Below are 14,545 nucleotides of genomic sequence, written 5' to 3' on the forward strand. Positions count from 1 at the left end.
TCCACGATAAAAACACAAGTTTCATGAAACGAACTACAAAGATTGAAGTTTTGCCTCTTTTCTTCCATGTTTCCCAGATGTAGCCCATGTTGCTTTTAGCTTCCCACCTGGCAGTTTCACAACATTTCACACATTGAGGCACATCTTGGGTTGTTAATGGACCATTAGCCATGTGAGCTGGGGGTGACAATACATACCAGAGACTCCCCACCATTCAGTTAGAACTGAAATGGAGTTCAGTTGTCCTCTACTGACGCTCTTTGGATTGTTTACAATGTTTATACTCATGGACTTCACTGTATATCATGCAGAATATAAAGCTAACACTGTTTGTAGGTTTTCTTGGCTTTTAGCACCACTGTTGGACCTGTTGGTATAAACCAGCCAAAGGTTTTTGTTGCTCGTCGTTTCATGTCGGTAATCCTAACAGGTTGGTCTTTGTGTCTTGCAGGCAAAGTGAAAGAAGAGAAGAAAGCATCGAAGGAGTCCCCACATGGGAGCAACAGTGCTGTCTAATCCACTTTTATCTGACAGAATCTGCCAAAGGACGCTTTGGAAACGCTCTCATGTCTTCAGACACAAACTGCTAAATCCGAGGAGCTAAAAACAGAAAAACAAAAAAGCCAACCGCTGGCTGTTCCAAGTGGACAGATTTTAAAGTAAAAACACGGCTGGAGAGGGAGAGGATTGTATGGTTGCCAAATCCCCCTCCGAGACAAACCGCATCTTCTCAATCTACGGCCGCCGCCTCTCTCCTCGTCCTCCTTCCACCTCCTCGTCCTCCTCCGCCCTTCTTTCATTCTCCCTCGTTCTCTCTCATGGGAGTGACATAGAGGCCGTCGCTCGGTCTGCCGCCCCGCCCCTCCTCCGCCTCGCCGTGGGAACAGGGGCGTCCAGGTAGTGATGTCGTGGAAGAGGAACTACTTTGCGTCGGGTGGTGGAGCGGCAGGCGGGGTGCAGGGGCTGGTGACCCCGAGAACCATGACCTCCATCGCACCCAGCAAAGGCCTGAGCAACGAGCCGGGACAGAACAGCTGCTTCCTGAACAGCGCTCTGCAGGTCAGTCGCATCAACACACACGTTCAACGCAATCAGACAGCATTAGGAGACTGACATGTTTTTCATTTCGCTGAGATTTTGTGGACCGTGTAGCGGTCTTGGCTGGTCAAGTTGGTCACCTGATCTCAATCCATCAGCTTGGGTCAGTCGTCTTTTTTTATGTTGGGTGTGTTTACCCAAAGAAATTTTGCAAAAAAGCATAGAAGAAAAGTAACAGACTCTAATTCAAAGGCTTCAAGGTTTTATTGGATGTTTTGTTTACCTATAAAGAATTGAGAATCTGCAGTATTTGGAGACTCTGGAACAATTTTATGGGGCCAGACTTTTTCTGCACTTACTGAAGTCCAGGTTAAAAAAGGCCTTGATAGTGGGGCTGCAGTACAGATCCAGAAGGCACAGTAAGTGCTGTCTGTGAGTCATAAAATACAAAATACAATGACTTTCTGTCACTGTGACTTGTTTGCTTTTCCGCTTACTTTTTCCAGAAACATTAAGACTCAAAAAAGGGTGCAATTTTCACATTGATTTCTTACATGTTTTGTCCAGTTTTGGTAAAATAGTCAAAGTCATTGAACTTTGATGCTTTCTTTTTTTTTATGATTTATGGCTTTATAACTGTGTTGCAGTTCTCATAGAGTTGCAGGACTTTATTTTGAAGTGGAAAATGTGAAAAAAAACCTCCAGAAACTGCTTCAAGTTCAGACTGCTGTGTGTTTTGTGTCTATATCTTACTGATTTGCACTAAATGCACAATGCAAACACACATATTCATGCGCCCACAATTCACAACCCTCCCCCCTCTCTGCCCTTACAGTCCCTCACGCTGCAGTAAATTTCTATCAGAGCGTGACAGGGATGAGCTTAGCACCATATTAACGGACGTTTGCGTGTTTCGACGGGTTTTGGCCGCGCCGGCTGTCTGGCCTCGGCGTGGACGCTCAGTTCTGTGTGTGGAGATGCTCACACACTGCACTGCTGCTGCTGCTGCTGCTGCATCTTCTTTCTCTCTTCAAACACACACAAAGACTCTCTTCCCTCCTCCCAAGACTCCCAGCTGGCACAAACATACCTACACACACATAAATGCCTCTCGACTACTGGCTTGAAAGAGAGAGAGAGAAAAGAGGAAGAAGGGAGGTCGGAATAAGCCGAGGAGAGAGGGAGGGCGACGGGGCAGAAGCTCAGGGAGAGTCGAGCAGAGCGGAGGGGTAGATGCGAAGAGGAAAAGTTGCTGAAGGAGGAGAAGAGAAGAAAGAGGGATGAGGAGTATACAGTATGAGAAGACAGAGGAGAAGACCAGAGGGGACACTGCTGGGAGGAAGAGAGGAACTAAAGAGTCCAGCAAGGTAAGGGGAGAAAAGAAACGGGCGCTCGTGAGGAGAGGGAAAGGGCGATAAGGAGGAAGGCAAGGAGAGATGAGAAGACAAAGTCAAGGACGCGAAGTTGTATTTGTGAAAGAAAGAAAAGCTGCTTGGACAAAGGCACGCAAAGCGGCGTCGAGAGAAGTGGGCCACTTCAAGGACACACATGTGCTCGGACATGCGCACACACAGGGGATGTTTAGCAGGACAGATGAGTGAGGATCAACTGAGGGAGTGTTAAAGAACTGAGCTGCATTTGGCAGTGCAGTACTCTGTGTGTGTGTGTGTGTGTGTGTGTGTGTGTGTGTGTGTGTGTGTGTGTGTGTGTGTGTGTGTGTGTGTGTGTGCTCATATTTGCTTGTGTGTGTCAGCAATAAGGTGTCAAAGTTGAGGTTTAGGACAGACTTGCTAAATTGGCACTAAAGCTGCAGCTAAACATGTTTTTATAGGTTATCTTGTTCATTTGGATTATTAAATGTAGAAATGTGCAAATGTCACACGCTGAATAGTGAAAAATGCTCATCACAGTTTCCAAGGCCTGTGCTAGCATCTTAAAATTGCTTGTTTTTGTGTGGAAAACCCAAGAACAAGCAGAAAATGATTCATATCGTGCACCACAAGCGTCACAAATAAAGCACTTTTCGTGTGATTGCAAACCTAAAATTTCCAGTCAACTATCAATTCAGCAGCAGCTATTTGCTAGCAGGAAGGTTCTGCTCTGCCTACTGTGTAATGCTCTACTACCAGTGCATTGACAGTAAGTGAAATGCTCTCTCCTGCCCCAAAGGGACCCTTGGGCGAGAAAGTTAACCCCCCGCTGCTGCAGTGGAGCTGCTGTGTAGCTTCTTCTTCTTCAGCAGCAGCAGCAGCAGCAGCAGCAGAAGAAGCAGCAGCGGCAGCTTGTTGTGGGTAAATGTGTGTAATTTACGGGAAGAAAAGGTGGTTTGAGGTGAAGAGTATGTACATGCTCAGCAACTTTCCGGTGTGTAAACACAGGTGAAAACAAAATAGCTAAAGGAGGCGCTGGCTGTGATGAAGCAGAAACACATGACTTCACTCACCAGGCAGCAGCGTATGAGTGTGTGTGTGTGTGTGTGTGTTTGCATAAGATTGTGTGTGTGAGGTGCAGCAGTAGAAAAGCGATACCTTGTTCATTTCCACTTGCATTTTGGCACCTGAGAGCAAATTTAAGAGAGTAAACATTCAGTGTTCTCTGCAGGGTTCTGCTCTCAAAAACTAATTGAGAAGTTTAACAGCTGTTTGCATTCATGTGTGTGTGTGTTTTTTTTTATAACAACATCCACTCGTTTCTAAACAGTTACACAGATGAAGTCAAAGGCCATTAGGAATTAAGACATCCTGACGCTGAACCTGACGTTCACAGCACGCTACAAGCTGCATTCTCCCGCAGTCACTTTCTATTATTGAACAAAGCAAACCAGTTTAGCTGTGATTCTGCTTCTTTGCTTTTGCTCCTTTCAGAACATAATTCCTGTAATTCTTCCTATCTTCGGGTCAGCAGACCAACGTGGTTTTAACTCTCCACTCTTTTGCACGGTACCAGCTGGTGGGCGGCACTGCAGTGGAATTAACATTCATTTTCTGGGCAGCGAATGTCGGCATTGATGTGTTCGTTAGAAACACTTACATTAGGGCTTCCAGACTGTGGAGCTTTAAAGTGAGAGAGAGGGAGTCAGGGCCACAGAACTCGCCCGAAGAATATCATCACATTTTGAATTTTTCATAAGTAATCCGGTCATAGTTGTTCCTACAGCTGCAAACAGAAGCTAATAGCGAATTCAGTGCACTTTTAATGGTGCCAATTATGCATTAATATTGATAGTGCAACATGGAAAAAAAAACAAACATTACTCAGCATGTCCTATTAGTCGGGCTCTGTGAGCATAAAAGCGCATTAAATCCAAGCAATTTTAACCCTGCGAACCCCACATAGTGTCTGGGTGTTTTTTTTAAATTTGCTTCTGTCATATTTTTACTCACTTTGGGGTCATTTTTCACTGCAGTATAAAGTCCTGCACCTTTATGGAAACAGAACAGCCGCGAATAGAGGCAGAGGGAACTCAAGAATTCCTTTTGTGCCATAAATCCAAAAAAGAAAGAAGTTAAGGTGGAATTACTTTCCTTATTTAATGTACGAAAATTTAAGAAAATCTGCAATCGACATGTACAATATTTTAGCAAAGGAAGCCAGGTGTTACCAACAGTGGGAAAGAAACAGTGCATGTACGTACTTTGGATATTTTACCACATGCATTTTGAATTTGTTTGCATATTCGTCTCCTAATATCTGGGTGTAAACACTGCCTGCAGTTCAGCCGAGTTCTGCCAAAAACTTCCTAAATTTTTGTCATATGATTATTGCTTACTGCCCAGCTCATCGTGGCTTCATAGTTGGACCCAGGAGAATGTGGTCAATGTGAGTTTATTTTTTGCATTTTTAAAAAATGAGACATGTAGCATAAAGTGATTTTAATAAAATATCCAGATTTTAAACTCATCTCTTCTGATGGAACGGCACATCAAACATGATTACTTCAAGAAAAGTTTAAAATCTGATGGTTGTTTCCGTTGTACTGCTTCCAGCTCTGATAAATTTCAGATTTAGGGGGATTTTTAAAAAAAGATAATTTCATCAGCCTTGCTGGTTGGTTTTGGGTTCTGAGAGTTAAGCTGCAGCGGTTTGGATGGAGTTTGTGGTTTGCAGTTGTTTCAATAATGTCTGAGGGACCAGAACCCAAAGAAAACATACAGTATGGAGTCAGTATGGAGGAAATGAAGCAATAGGAGATGAGAAAACACTGAGTGCTGGGAGAAAAGAGCTGGAATGTCAGGACATTTCAAGGCCTCCTTCAGTCTGACGTGTTACAATAAGAAAACATAGAATCAATAATAATCCTGTGTCGTCACACTACCACGGCTTCATGTTAATCTTATTAGTGGCAGCTGCAGCACGTTACAATGTCAGCTGTGATAAAATCTATAAGCTGACAGATAACAGAAGTCAAAAGTGCAGAAATTTTGAAGCCCTGGCGACAGTGTCATGTGATAAACGAGAGCGATGACTTTACCGCGTGTGGTAATAGGAGACGAGAGCAGGAGGAGCCATGGAGGGCAGGAATCAGCCACCACAGCCTCTAACAGCAGTGAGGCAGCAGCAGCTCAGTTTATCAGGTCAGCTGATGCTAATCTACAGGTAACACCTCCATGTGAAGCTGATATTGTTACATTAATAGCTGCAGCTGTGGCTTTAATTCTCCTAAATGCCTTTTCCATTCATTTGTGTATAAGTTTGTGGTTGTATTTGCGAACACCACTTGGATACCTTTTAATAATATCAGGCACCAGTTTAGTCATAATTTATCTAAACTTTCTCAACCAAAATCCATATATAAATGAATTATTTGACATTTACAACTTCAAAGCATTAAAATGCACTAATTACAAGCCTTTGTAATGCAAAAACACCCCCCAAAAAACAAGTTATAGCTTTAAATGAGGGAGTTTTACAAAGATTAAGATCTGTTTTGCCTGACAGATGCAACTAAAATGCATTATCAATTACATTTTAAGAGAAAGATGGTTTCTACTGGGAAAGTAAAAGCAGCAGGAAATGTTTCCACTTTCAAAGAGCCACAAGTCAGAGGGCATTAAGTCCGATTCAGGAATGCCATCGAGGAGGTCAGACATCTATTTTTAAATTAGTTTTTTGCTCTCTGTTTGGTTAGATTTACAGAAACACCACAGTGTGGGTTAAATATCAGCCTTTTTACGACATGTTGGAAGCCTCTCCTCCATGTTCAAGGTTGCCAGGCGATAAGTGTCACCTGATCTTGTATACGATTAGTCGGCTGAAAATACGTGACAGCTGGAAAGCAATACAGTGAATCAACGCACAGATACAGACATTTTCTCGACTGAAGCACCAAGTGCCCGCTCTGTGCTGCAGCCTCCTCATGAAGACGGCGTGCTTTAGTTTGTTACTGACAAGAAATTTGGAGCAAACCTCTTTAATATAGGTCCCAATACAGCTATGTTCATTTGAAACACGTGTGTGATACGTCATAAACAAATGTAATCCAGGAGAAAACACATTTCCCTCAAAATGTAAATGAAAATGCAGTTAAGTTGTCTACAAATGTATTGTTTTAGGGCTGGGCCACATATATAGACACACCATTTAAAACAGGAACAAATACTGAGTGTGTTTTTATTGCAAAATGTTCGTCATCAGAACGTAAGACAACCATTGCCATGTGTCAGCAGAGGTGTTGTGGTGCATATATGCAGGTATATTCACACCTCTGGGCAGGAGGATTTACCCTATACATGTCTAAAAATAGCTACAGATATACTGTAAATTACAGCTGAGGCTACTTGCTGCAGCCAATGCAGTCTTTTTGTGTAATCTGCGTAATCTTTTGTTTACTGACTTTAAAAGCTTTCCTCAATGCGACACAAGTACCAACTCTGAGGAGAAGCGCTGACTTAATGCCTTGAGCTATAGATTATGTTGTGAATTATCCACGCGAGAAAATAGCCCAGAATTTGGTCTGTAGCAGCTGCAAAACGTTAGGGTCGAAATGGGCTAAATTGAGCTTTATTGATGAGAACTCTAGTTGTCCCCATCACCAGGACAGAGGGATATTTGACAAACTCCTGCAAAAAAAGCTGCCGTTTTCACTCGTGCCTCGTCAAAACTGTAAATTAGACAGTAAGTAGCTGCATTACAACTTTGAATCGGTGCCACCTGTGATGTTCAGCCTGTTCTAAACGTTCCCAAAATTTTACACCAATTCTACACCTCATTTTGATCAGAGTTGTCTCGCTGACTGAGGCTGCAGAAAACCTCACTGCAGTGATGTGCAAAAGGAGCGCAAATCCAAATGAACTCAGCACATCATGCTACGTCTTCATTTGCAGCATGATACGAAAAGAAAAGTCACACAATCCAGAGCACGATCCACTCTAATTTCTGGGTATTTGGATACACATTTTTTAACAACTGTACAACGGCCTGCTGGCTCCACATGTGCAGCAAAATGAGCGAAAAACGGGGGGAAAATATTGCAAAAGTAGATTTGATTGCAAACAGAGACATTTGTCATATGGAAATATTTCTGCTACAGAGAGAAGGACCAAAAACAGGTTCTCTGTCAGCTGTTTCTTGCAATTGTTGCTACACGGAGAAACGCAGCTAATTAGTTTGACCATTAGAATGAGCAGCACAAAGCTCCTTATGATGATCTGAATGCTGTATGATCCCGAGCACAAAACGGCTTCAGATGCTGTTTTTTGTGTTGTTTTTGTGGCATGTTTGTGTTCTCATTTATTTGACATTGGCTCTATTGTAAAGATGCTACACAAATACAGTTATTATTTATGTTAAAGTTTCTTTTTCAGCGTCTATATAGATACGCTTCCTTACAAAATCACTCCAATCGTTCCGGCATGAATGGTTCTTTCCAAATGCAGTTATACAAGCAATGTGGAGAAAGTTTATGTATTTTATCATACTGCAACAAAAATACAACAAAAGTAAATATCGTAATGTAGGTTTTTCCTGATATTGTGCAGCCGTTTTAGCAACTTTTGTATAAACAAAGAAATGAAGCAAGCATTTTTTAGAACTTTTTCAAGAAGAAAACACCATAATTTCTGCATTAAATTACATCTGTCCATTATATTACAGTAACACAAAGCCAAACATGACGCTCTTCTGTGTTTTTTAGTTACTTCTGCTGTAGTTTTTTTCTGTAAAACACTTCCGCAGTCTCTCTTTTGTTTCCGAGCCAGGAAGAAAAAAAGTTACAGTTGGAGGTAGAGGGACGCAAATGATCCAAATGTTAGAAGGCTGAAGGAAGACAGAAGGAGACAGAGGGATGTGCTGGGAGGAGGAGGAGGAGGAGGAGGAACAGAGATGGATGGATAGATGGATGATGATGATGATGAAGAGGGATGGGCGTGGGGAGAGTGTTGCCCTCCTTGTGGCTGCTGCAGTGCTGTGCAGGTTCAGCCGATTCATCACGACCAAATAAACTACAGAGAGAGGAGAAGAAACAGAGAGGGGGGGAACGATAGGAGGCTTCCACTGGCGTCAGCATGCAGTCTGTCATCCGCCTTCCTCCCCTTATCACTCTCTGCTTTACGCTCACATACAGTGCAGACCTGTGCTGCTCAGGTTGCCGTACAGGACGGGTTTCATGCGACGTTGTGTGTGTGTGTGTGGTTCTGTGCATGTGCTCTGCAGATCTCAGCAGAGGCCTGAGGGACGTTGTTGTGTCAATATTATCTTTCCTGGTGCTGAATTAATGCACTAAGAGCTCTTTCCTCTCATTATGCAAGCGAGAGAGAAGGGCAAGAAGGGGTTTACCTCACCTCTCCTCTGTTTTTTTTAACTTTGTGTTGCTTCTGTCCCACCATCCTCTCTTTTATTGCTGGAAACATGCAAAGCAGAAACACGCTCGGCTCAGTTTAGCTGCTGGGGGAAAACAATTAGCCGAAAATGGCTGAACGCCACGCGGAGCTGCAGAGTTGGGTGCAACCATTTCAGGAAGTCATTTGATTCTGTCTTGGTCTTTTTTTTCTCTTTAAAACTGCGAGAAACTTCGACTTAGAATCATGTTTTTTTTTCTTTTCCTCCCTCATAAATGAAGCCATTAATTACATCTCTCTCATATGGAAATCAATCAGGACCAATCAAGGCAGCGCCACACAGGAACGGATGAATGTGGCTGAGGTTGCCATGGCGACATGCGAACCACACAGAGTCGAGGTCCCCCGCTGCAGCTGGAGCTGTCTGTCTGAAGTCAAACCAAAAATATGACAGCAGCTTTAAAAATGGAAAGTTTGTTCTGGCAGAGACTAAGCGGAATTCATTCATTTTTCCCACAAACTTTTTTTTTCTTGCCATAATTTTCCTTTAAAATCTCGCCATCATCTCGGACTTGCAGGTTGCTATTTCGAGCTGCTGCGCACCTGCGCTAATAACATACCAGAGAGGATGCTGTGTTACTATGGCAACCGGCAAGCATGAGCTGTCATGTCACCAAAATTAGCTGCACCATAACTACACACCAAAGATGGTGGGTCTGTTTTTTATTGCTTATTTGTATTTAAAACATGGTAAAACTATAAAAAATAAACATGGAGCAATGCGGATCTGGTCTAAAATATAATAATACTATAATATAGTCATATTCTTAGTTATTTATCCAGAAAGATCTGATTAAAACAGTAGCTTCATGTAAAAGGCACGACTTCCAAGCTAAAAAGAAATAATGAATACAGTGAAAATCAAGTTAAAGCAATATTTTAAACCCTTGAAGACATTATGCAAATCTGCCAGGACATATTCTCACATTTTTGCATACTGTAGTGCAGTTTTTTTTTACTTTTTTAAATTTGCTTTACATCAATATAACCCTTATACGCTGCATTTTAATAATATGTATTGACTTGTGTCTTAACTACTACAATAAATTGCTTAAAAGTGCAATAGACCTAAAAAAAAAAAGAAAATAGTTTGTCTTTTTCTCACAAGTATTTCAAAATACAGACCCTGTATCCCTCAAATTTGTTAAAACGTTGCACAACATCCTGTGGTCTCGCTTACAAAGATTTTTGCTATGTGCGCTTCACTGTGTACTTTTTACAAAGCCGTCACTGCAACGAAAAAGCGCTCTGAGGCACAGCGAATGTATGGAATATTAGTCTAACTCCCCAGATTTTATGTGCAAAAAGAATGATCGATCGATCTGATCTGGTTTCAAATCTACCGCCGATCAAAAATGAAAATGCAATCGTAGAACATCTATAGGGTTAATGATACACAGGTTATTTGAGTTGTAGAATTAAAGAAATGTAAAAAAAAAACCTTCTCAGCAAAAGAACAAATAAAGGGAGAATATTAACAAGAGCGAGCAAGGCTTCAGGACATTGAAGGAAAAACAGACCTGTGCTCCAATAAATGTGTTTTGTCTCCCAGGTTTTGTGGCATCTCGACATCTTCCGCAGAAGCTTTCGACAGCTGACCACCCACAAGTGCATGGAGGACTCGTGTATCTTCTGCGCTTTAAAGGTAAAAACGTTTTGCTTTTCTACTGGTGAGCAGCGAACGTTACTCTGCTGTGTTTGGCACTAATTTTGCCGCCTTTTTTGCCGTTATGCACGATGCTCCACCGCTTCTTTCTGCATCTATTTGTTCTTAACACATAAACTTCTGTGTTGAAATGTAAACCAGAGATCAGTTAAATCATATTAGGCACATTTCCTCCTCTGAATTTCAGAACTTTAACTTCGTTACAGCTCAGATGTCATGACATATTATGATTTCACTCATATGACATAAGATACAATGACTTTTTGTCTTTTATTATTTACTTCTTTTTCTGCAGACACATAAAGACCATAATGCACCAGAACATAAGACGTCCTAAGTGCAAATGCAGATGAAATAAGACAAGCTAATAAACACAAACTACACACACAAAGTAAAATGTTATGACAACAAAACAGTTCAGCACACCTTACAGCCCTAATAGTAGCAGTGTTTTATTTCTGCATTTGTTTTTGTGATATTCAGAAGACGTTCCCTCTTATTTCAGGCGTTTGTCGCATTAAAGTTTTTATCTTTGCCTCTGAAGAACAACCCTTGAAGCTTCTGTCTTTGTGTGTGAGTCTAAAGTCTTGTTTGGAAGCACAGAGCTGCTGTATCTGTCATTAAAAACACTGCAGGGGAGATTCTTGCAGCAGGTTATGCAGCACTCTCTGATACTTTTGATCCCTCGGTTGGAAAAAAAAGGATAAAAATGAACCAAAGTGGCTTCTTCAGTTCTGTGCTCCCAACAGTACAGGTAGAATAAACACAGGATGAAGCTTAAGTGATGTGTAGAGGTACCGGAGTGTCATCGATTCTGCTCACATGGGGCAAAAAAATCCCAGTTTTATTTCTTCTTTTTGAAGTATATTGTTTTAGCGATCGCTCATCGTACACTGAAGCTGAAGAAACAGAGATGCTGTTGCATGTAAACGTCGCTTTCATGTTTCTGAATGCCCGACTAACTGCACAGCTGCAAACAGTGACGGAGCAGAAACACAAATAATAGCTGCAGTGAAAGTTTCTGATTTTCACAATGATGAGGAATTATGTTTTTTGTCTTTTAGTAATGAAGTAGTGAAGTTGCATCTATTTGGTAGCAACTGTTTGAGAACCACAATCTGTAACTGCATCAGATTAGAACTTGCTGTTCATGGACAGAATGCAGCCTCATGTCTGAGAGGAGCATGTTTCTGGATTTCCTTTTTAAGATTCTAACTTTTACATTCTATTTTGGTGACTAGCACTGCTTTATAGGGCCTTCATGCACATTTTTTTTCTCATTTTCCTGTTTTTCTTCATGTTACTTCTTCTTCTCCTCCTACTTCTTTCTTCTTCTTCTTCTCCTTCTGCTTCTTCTCCTCCTCCTCTTCCTCCTTCTCTTTCTTCTTCTCTTCCTTCTCCTTCTTCTTCTCCTCCTCCTCCTTCTTCTGCTTCTTCTTCCTTCTCCTCCTACTTTTCTTCTTCTTCTTCTTCTTCTTCTCCTCCTCCTGCTTCTTCTTCTCCTCCTCTTCCTCCTTCTCTTTCTTCTTCTCTTCCTTCTCCTCCTCCTCCTCCTCCTCCTTCTTCTTCTTCTTCCTTTTCTTCTTCTCCTCCTCCTCCTACGTTTTGTGTTGCACATCCTCACATTTCTCTCAATGAAAACATTTCTATTACTTTTTATGACATATAAACCTTTTATTACACTTCCTGCTAATTTGACTTATAACACTGCTTCTTATTTATCTTAAAACAGTTTTTAATACTACAACTAAGAAACACCCCATCAAAGTCCTTAAATGTGAAAACCCACTTGGCAGTAATTTTTAAATTGTATTTATTTACTGTATTTTTTAAATCAGATTTTCTATCACAATAAACTATCAAGTTGCTTCTTCTTTCTGTTCTTTCTAAAATCCCGTGGTGCACTTACTTAATCATTTCATTTGTGACATTTTCTTTGTTGGATACCTGTCGGTAAGCGTAGCTGTGATGAGAGAAAAGCATCAAAACAAGGAAATATTCCAGTCTGTAGAGGAAGGGTTAGTAGTTTCTCAACACCGTGAGTTGTGGAAGTCATGTCACGGTAGAAATACTGAAGGAATCTGATCTCGTGTGGAAACTTTCTCACTGTTCTGAATCACTGAACTCCGTCACGACGAGCCCCTCAGCCGTCACATCTGCTGCTTCTTTGTCTTCAGTGTCTTAAGTAGGAGGAGTCCAGCCAACATGGCGGACATGTTGAAGAGTTCCGCTGCTCTGGTCTCATTTTATTAGTGTTTAGGTTGAGAAACCAGATCATACACGCTTACTTTGTGGTTTCGTACTAGGGCTGGACCCGAATATCCCGAATATCCGAATATTTGTTTGCTACGGCACTATCCGGATATTAATCTTGGTATCCGAATATCAGACGAACGGATCCGAATATTCAGGCCGTCTCCGCCACAAGTCCCCCCTTCCTTGAGACGTTACGGGGCGGAACGAATATTTGTTTTAATAGGGCCCGAATATTCGGAGGCCAGAAACCACTATTCGGGCCAGCCCTATTTTGTACTCCAACTCTGTCAATAATGCATTGGATTTGTCATTACTTTTTATGAATTTTATTTGTTTTCTTGTGGCTGAAGGTTTTCAGTTTGTGCATCTGTCCGTTAAATTTGCCACTCAAGAATAAGCTGATACAAGTTTTGTTTGGTCAAGGCTCACTGTGACCTCAGGAAACATCACAACTCAAGAGTTCATGCTCTAATCGTGACAGAATTTCACACAGATGTCCGGTCGGATAAAATAATGAAGTGATGACAGTTTACATCCTAAAGGTCAGGGGTCAGCTTCACTGTGGTGATGATATTGATGATAATGTTCTGCAAGTACATTTGTCTGGTCTTTATTAAAGGCTGTAACTCAGGAAAAGAAGGAAAGAGTGGAGCCATGTTTCACATCTGGATACTGAACTGAAGACGCGACTCTCAGGTGCCGCTTCAAGACTGTTGGGATTGAATAGAGCTTGTGTGTAACACATCCATATTTTAAAAATTAGCAAAACAACAGCCATGTTTGAATCAACAAATCACAAAAAGTGTTAATTTTAGTTCTATATTTGCCTTCTTTTAATTCTTTTTGTCCATATTTCTCTCTTTAGCGGCGGAAATGTTTACAATTTCAGCATCCGTTACGCACCAACGTCCCTGCAGAGATGATTTAAATTCCCATTCATTCTTAATATTTCCTTTTTTTCTTACACCAAAACATCAAAAATCACAAAAAGTGATAATTCTAATTCTTTAGTTACCCTCTTTTCATTCTTTTTGTCTTTATTTCTTTTTATTTTTTGGAAATTTTGAAATTTGAGCATCTGTTGCAAACCAATTTTAGTTCTATATTTGCCCTCTTTTCATTATTTTTGTCCATATTCCTTTCTTTAGCGGGGGAAGTTTTTGAAATTTGAGCATCTGTTACAAACCAGTTTCCTTGCAGAGATGATTTACATTAATCAAATTCTCGTTCATTCTTAATATTTCCTGTCTTTTCTCACGTCAAATGATCAAAAATCACAAAACGTGGAGCGACAACTCTTAAATTCTGATGCTGCTGTTCCTGACTACCAGCACCTTTATTTTGAAAGCATCCTTGTTTCCCTTTAGGCACTTGAATGCAGCACTTTTGCTTGCAATATCTCATTTTTTTGCTCTTCTTCTTTAGCCATCATTGCTTAGAATGCAACAGAATCTTCTTCACCATAAGTGCTTAGAAACAGAGCATGTAAGAGCTTCATCGGTTGAGTCTGCTGCGTTTTAGCAGCTGCTGATTGAAAGCAACCAAACCGAGGACGCAGGTCTGAACCATCATGAAGCCCTCATCATGAAGGAGCCTCATGCAGCCCTGTTCCAGCCATTTGTTGCATCAGTGATGACAAATATGTGTGTGAGCGAAGGGAAGCGTTGGGTGTGTGTGTGTGTGTGTGTGTGTGTGTGTGTGTGTGTGTGTGTGTGTGTGTGTGTGTGTGTGTGTGTGTGTGTGTGTGTGT

At 41.3% G+C, this 14,545-nt stretch overlaps 1 protein-coding gene across 3 annotated transcripts in view; it reads left to right on the top strand.

Annotated features, from left to right (window-relative positions):
- The window catches only part of usp54b (ubiquitin specific peptidase 54b), a 68,038-nt gene that overhangs the window by 12,916 nt on the left and 40,577 nt on the right, over positions 1-14,545 (top strand). For 2 of the 3 annotated variants that reach the window (XR_002595530.2, XM_022189861.2), the window contains exons 2-3: positions 452-1,059; positions 10,426-10,518. Coding sequence is in view for 2 of the 3 variants with exons in the window: in XM_022189861.2 (XP_022045553.2) it covers positions 904-1,059; positions 10,426-10,518 (249 nt within the window). In the remaining variant the exon portion in view is untranslated. Of the gene's footprint in view, positions 1-451; positions 1,060-2,161; positions 2,406-10,425; positions 10,519-14,545 lie in introns of those variants that run through there. The other variant, XM_022189862.2, reaches the window with a different exon arrangement.

This window comes from Acanthochromis polyacanthus, chromosome 19 (assembly GCF_021347895.1).
Source record: "Acanthochromis polyacanthus isolate Apoly-LR-REF ecotype Palm Island chromosome 19, KAUST_Apoly_ChrSc, whole genome shotgun sequence".
NCBI lineage: Eukaryota > Metazoa > Chordata > Actinopteri > Pomacentridae > Acanthochromis > Acanthochromis polyacanthus.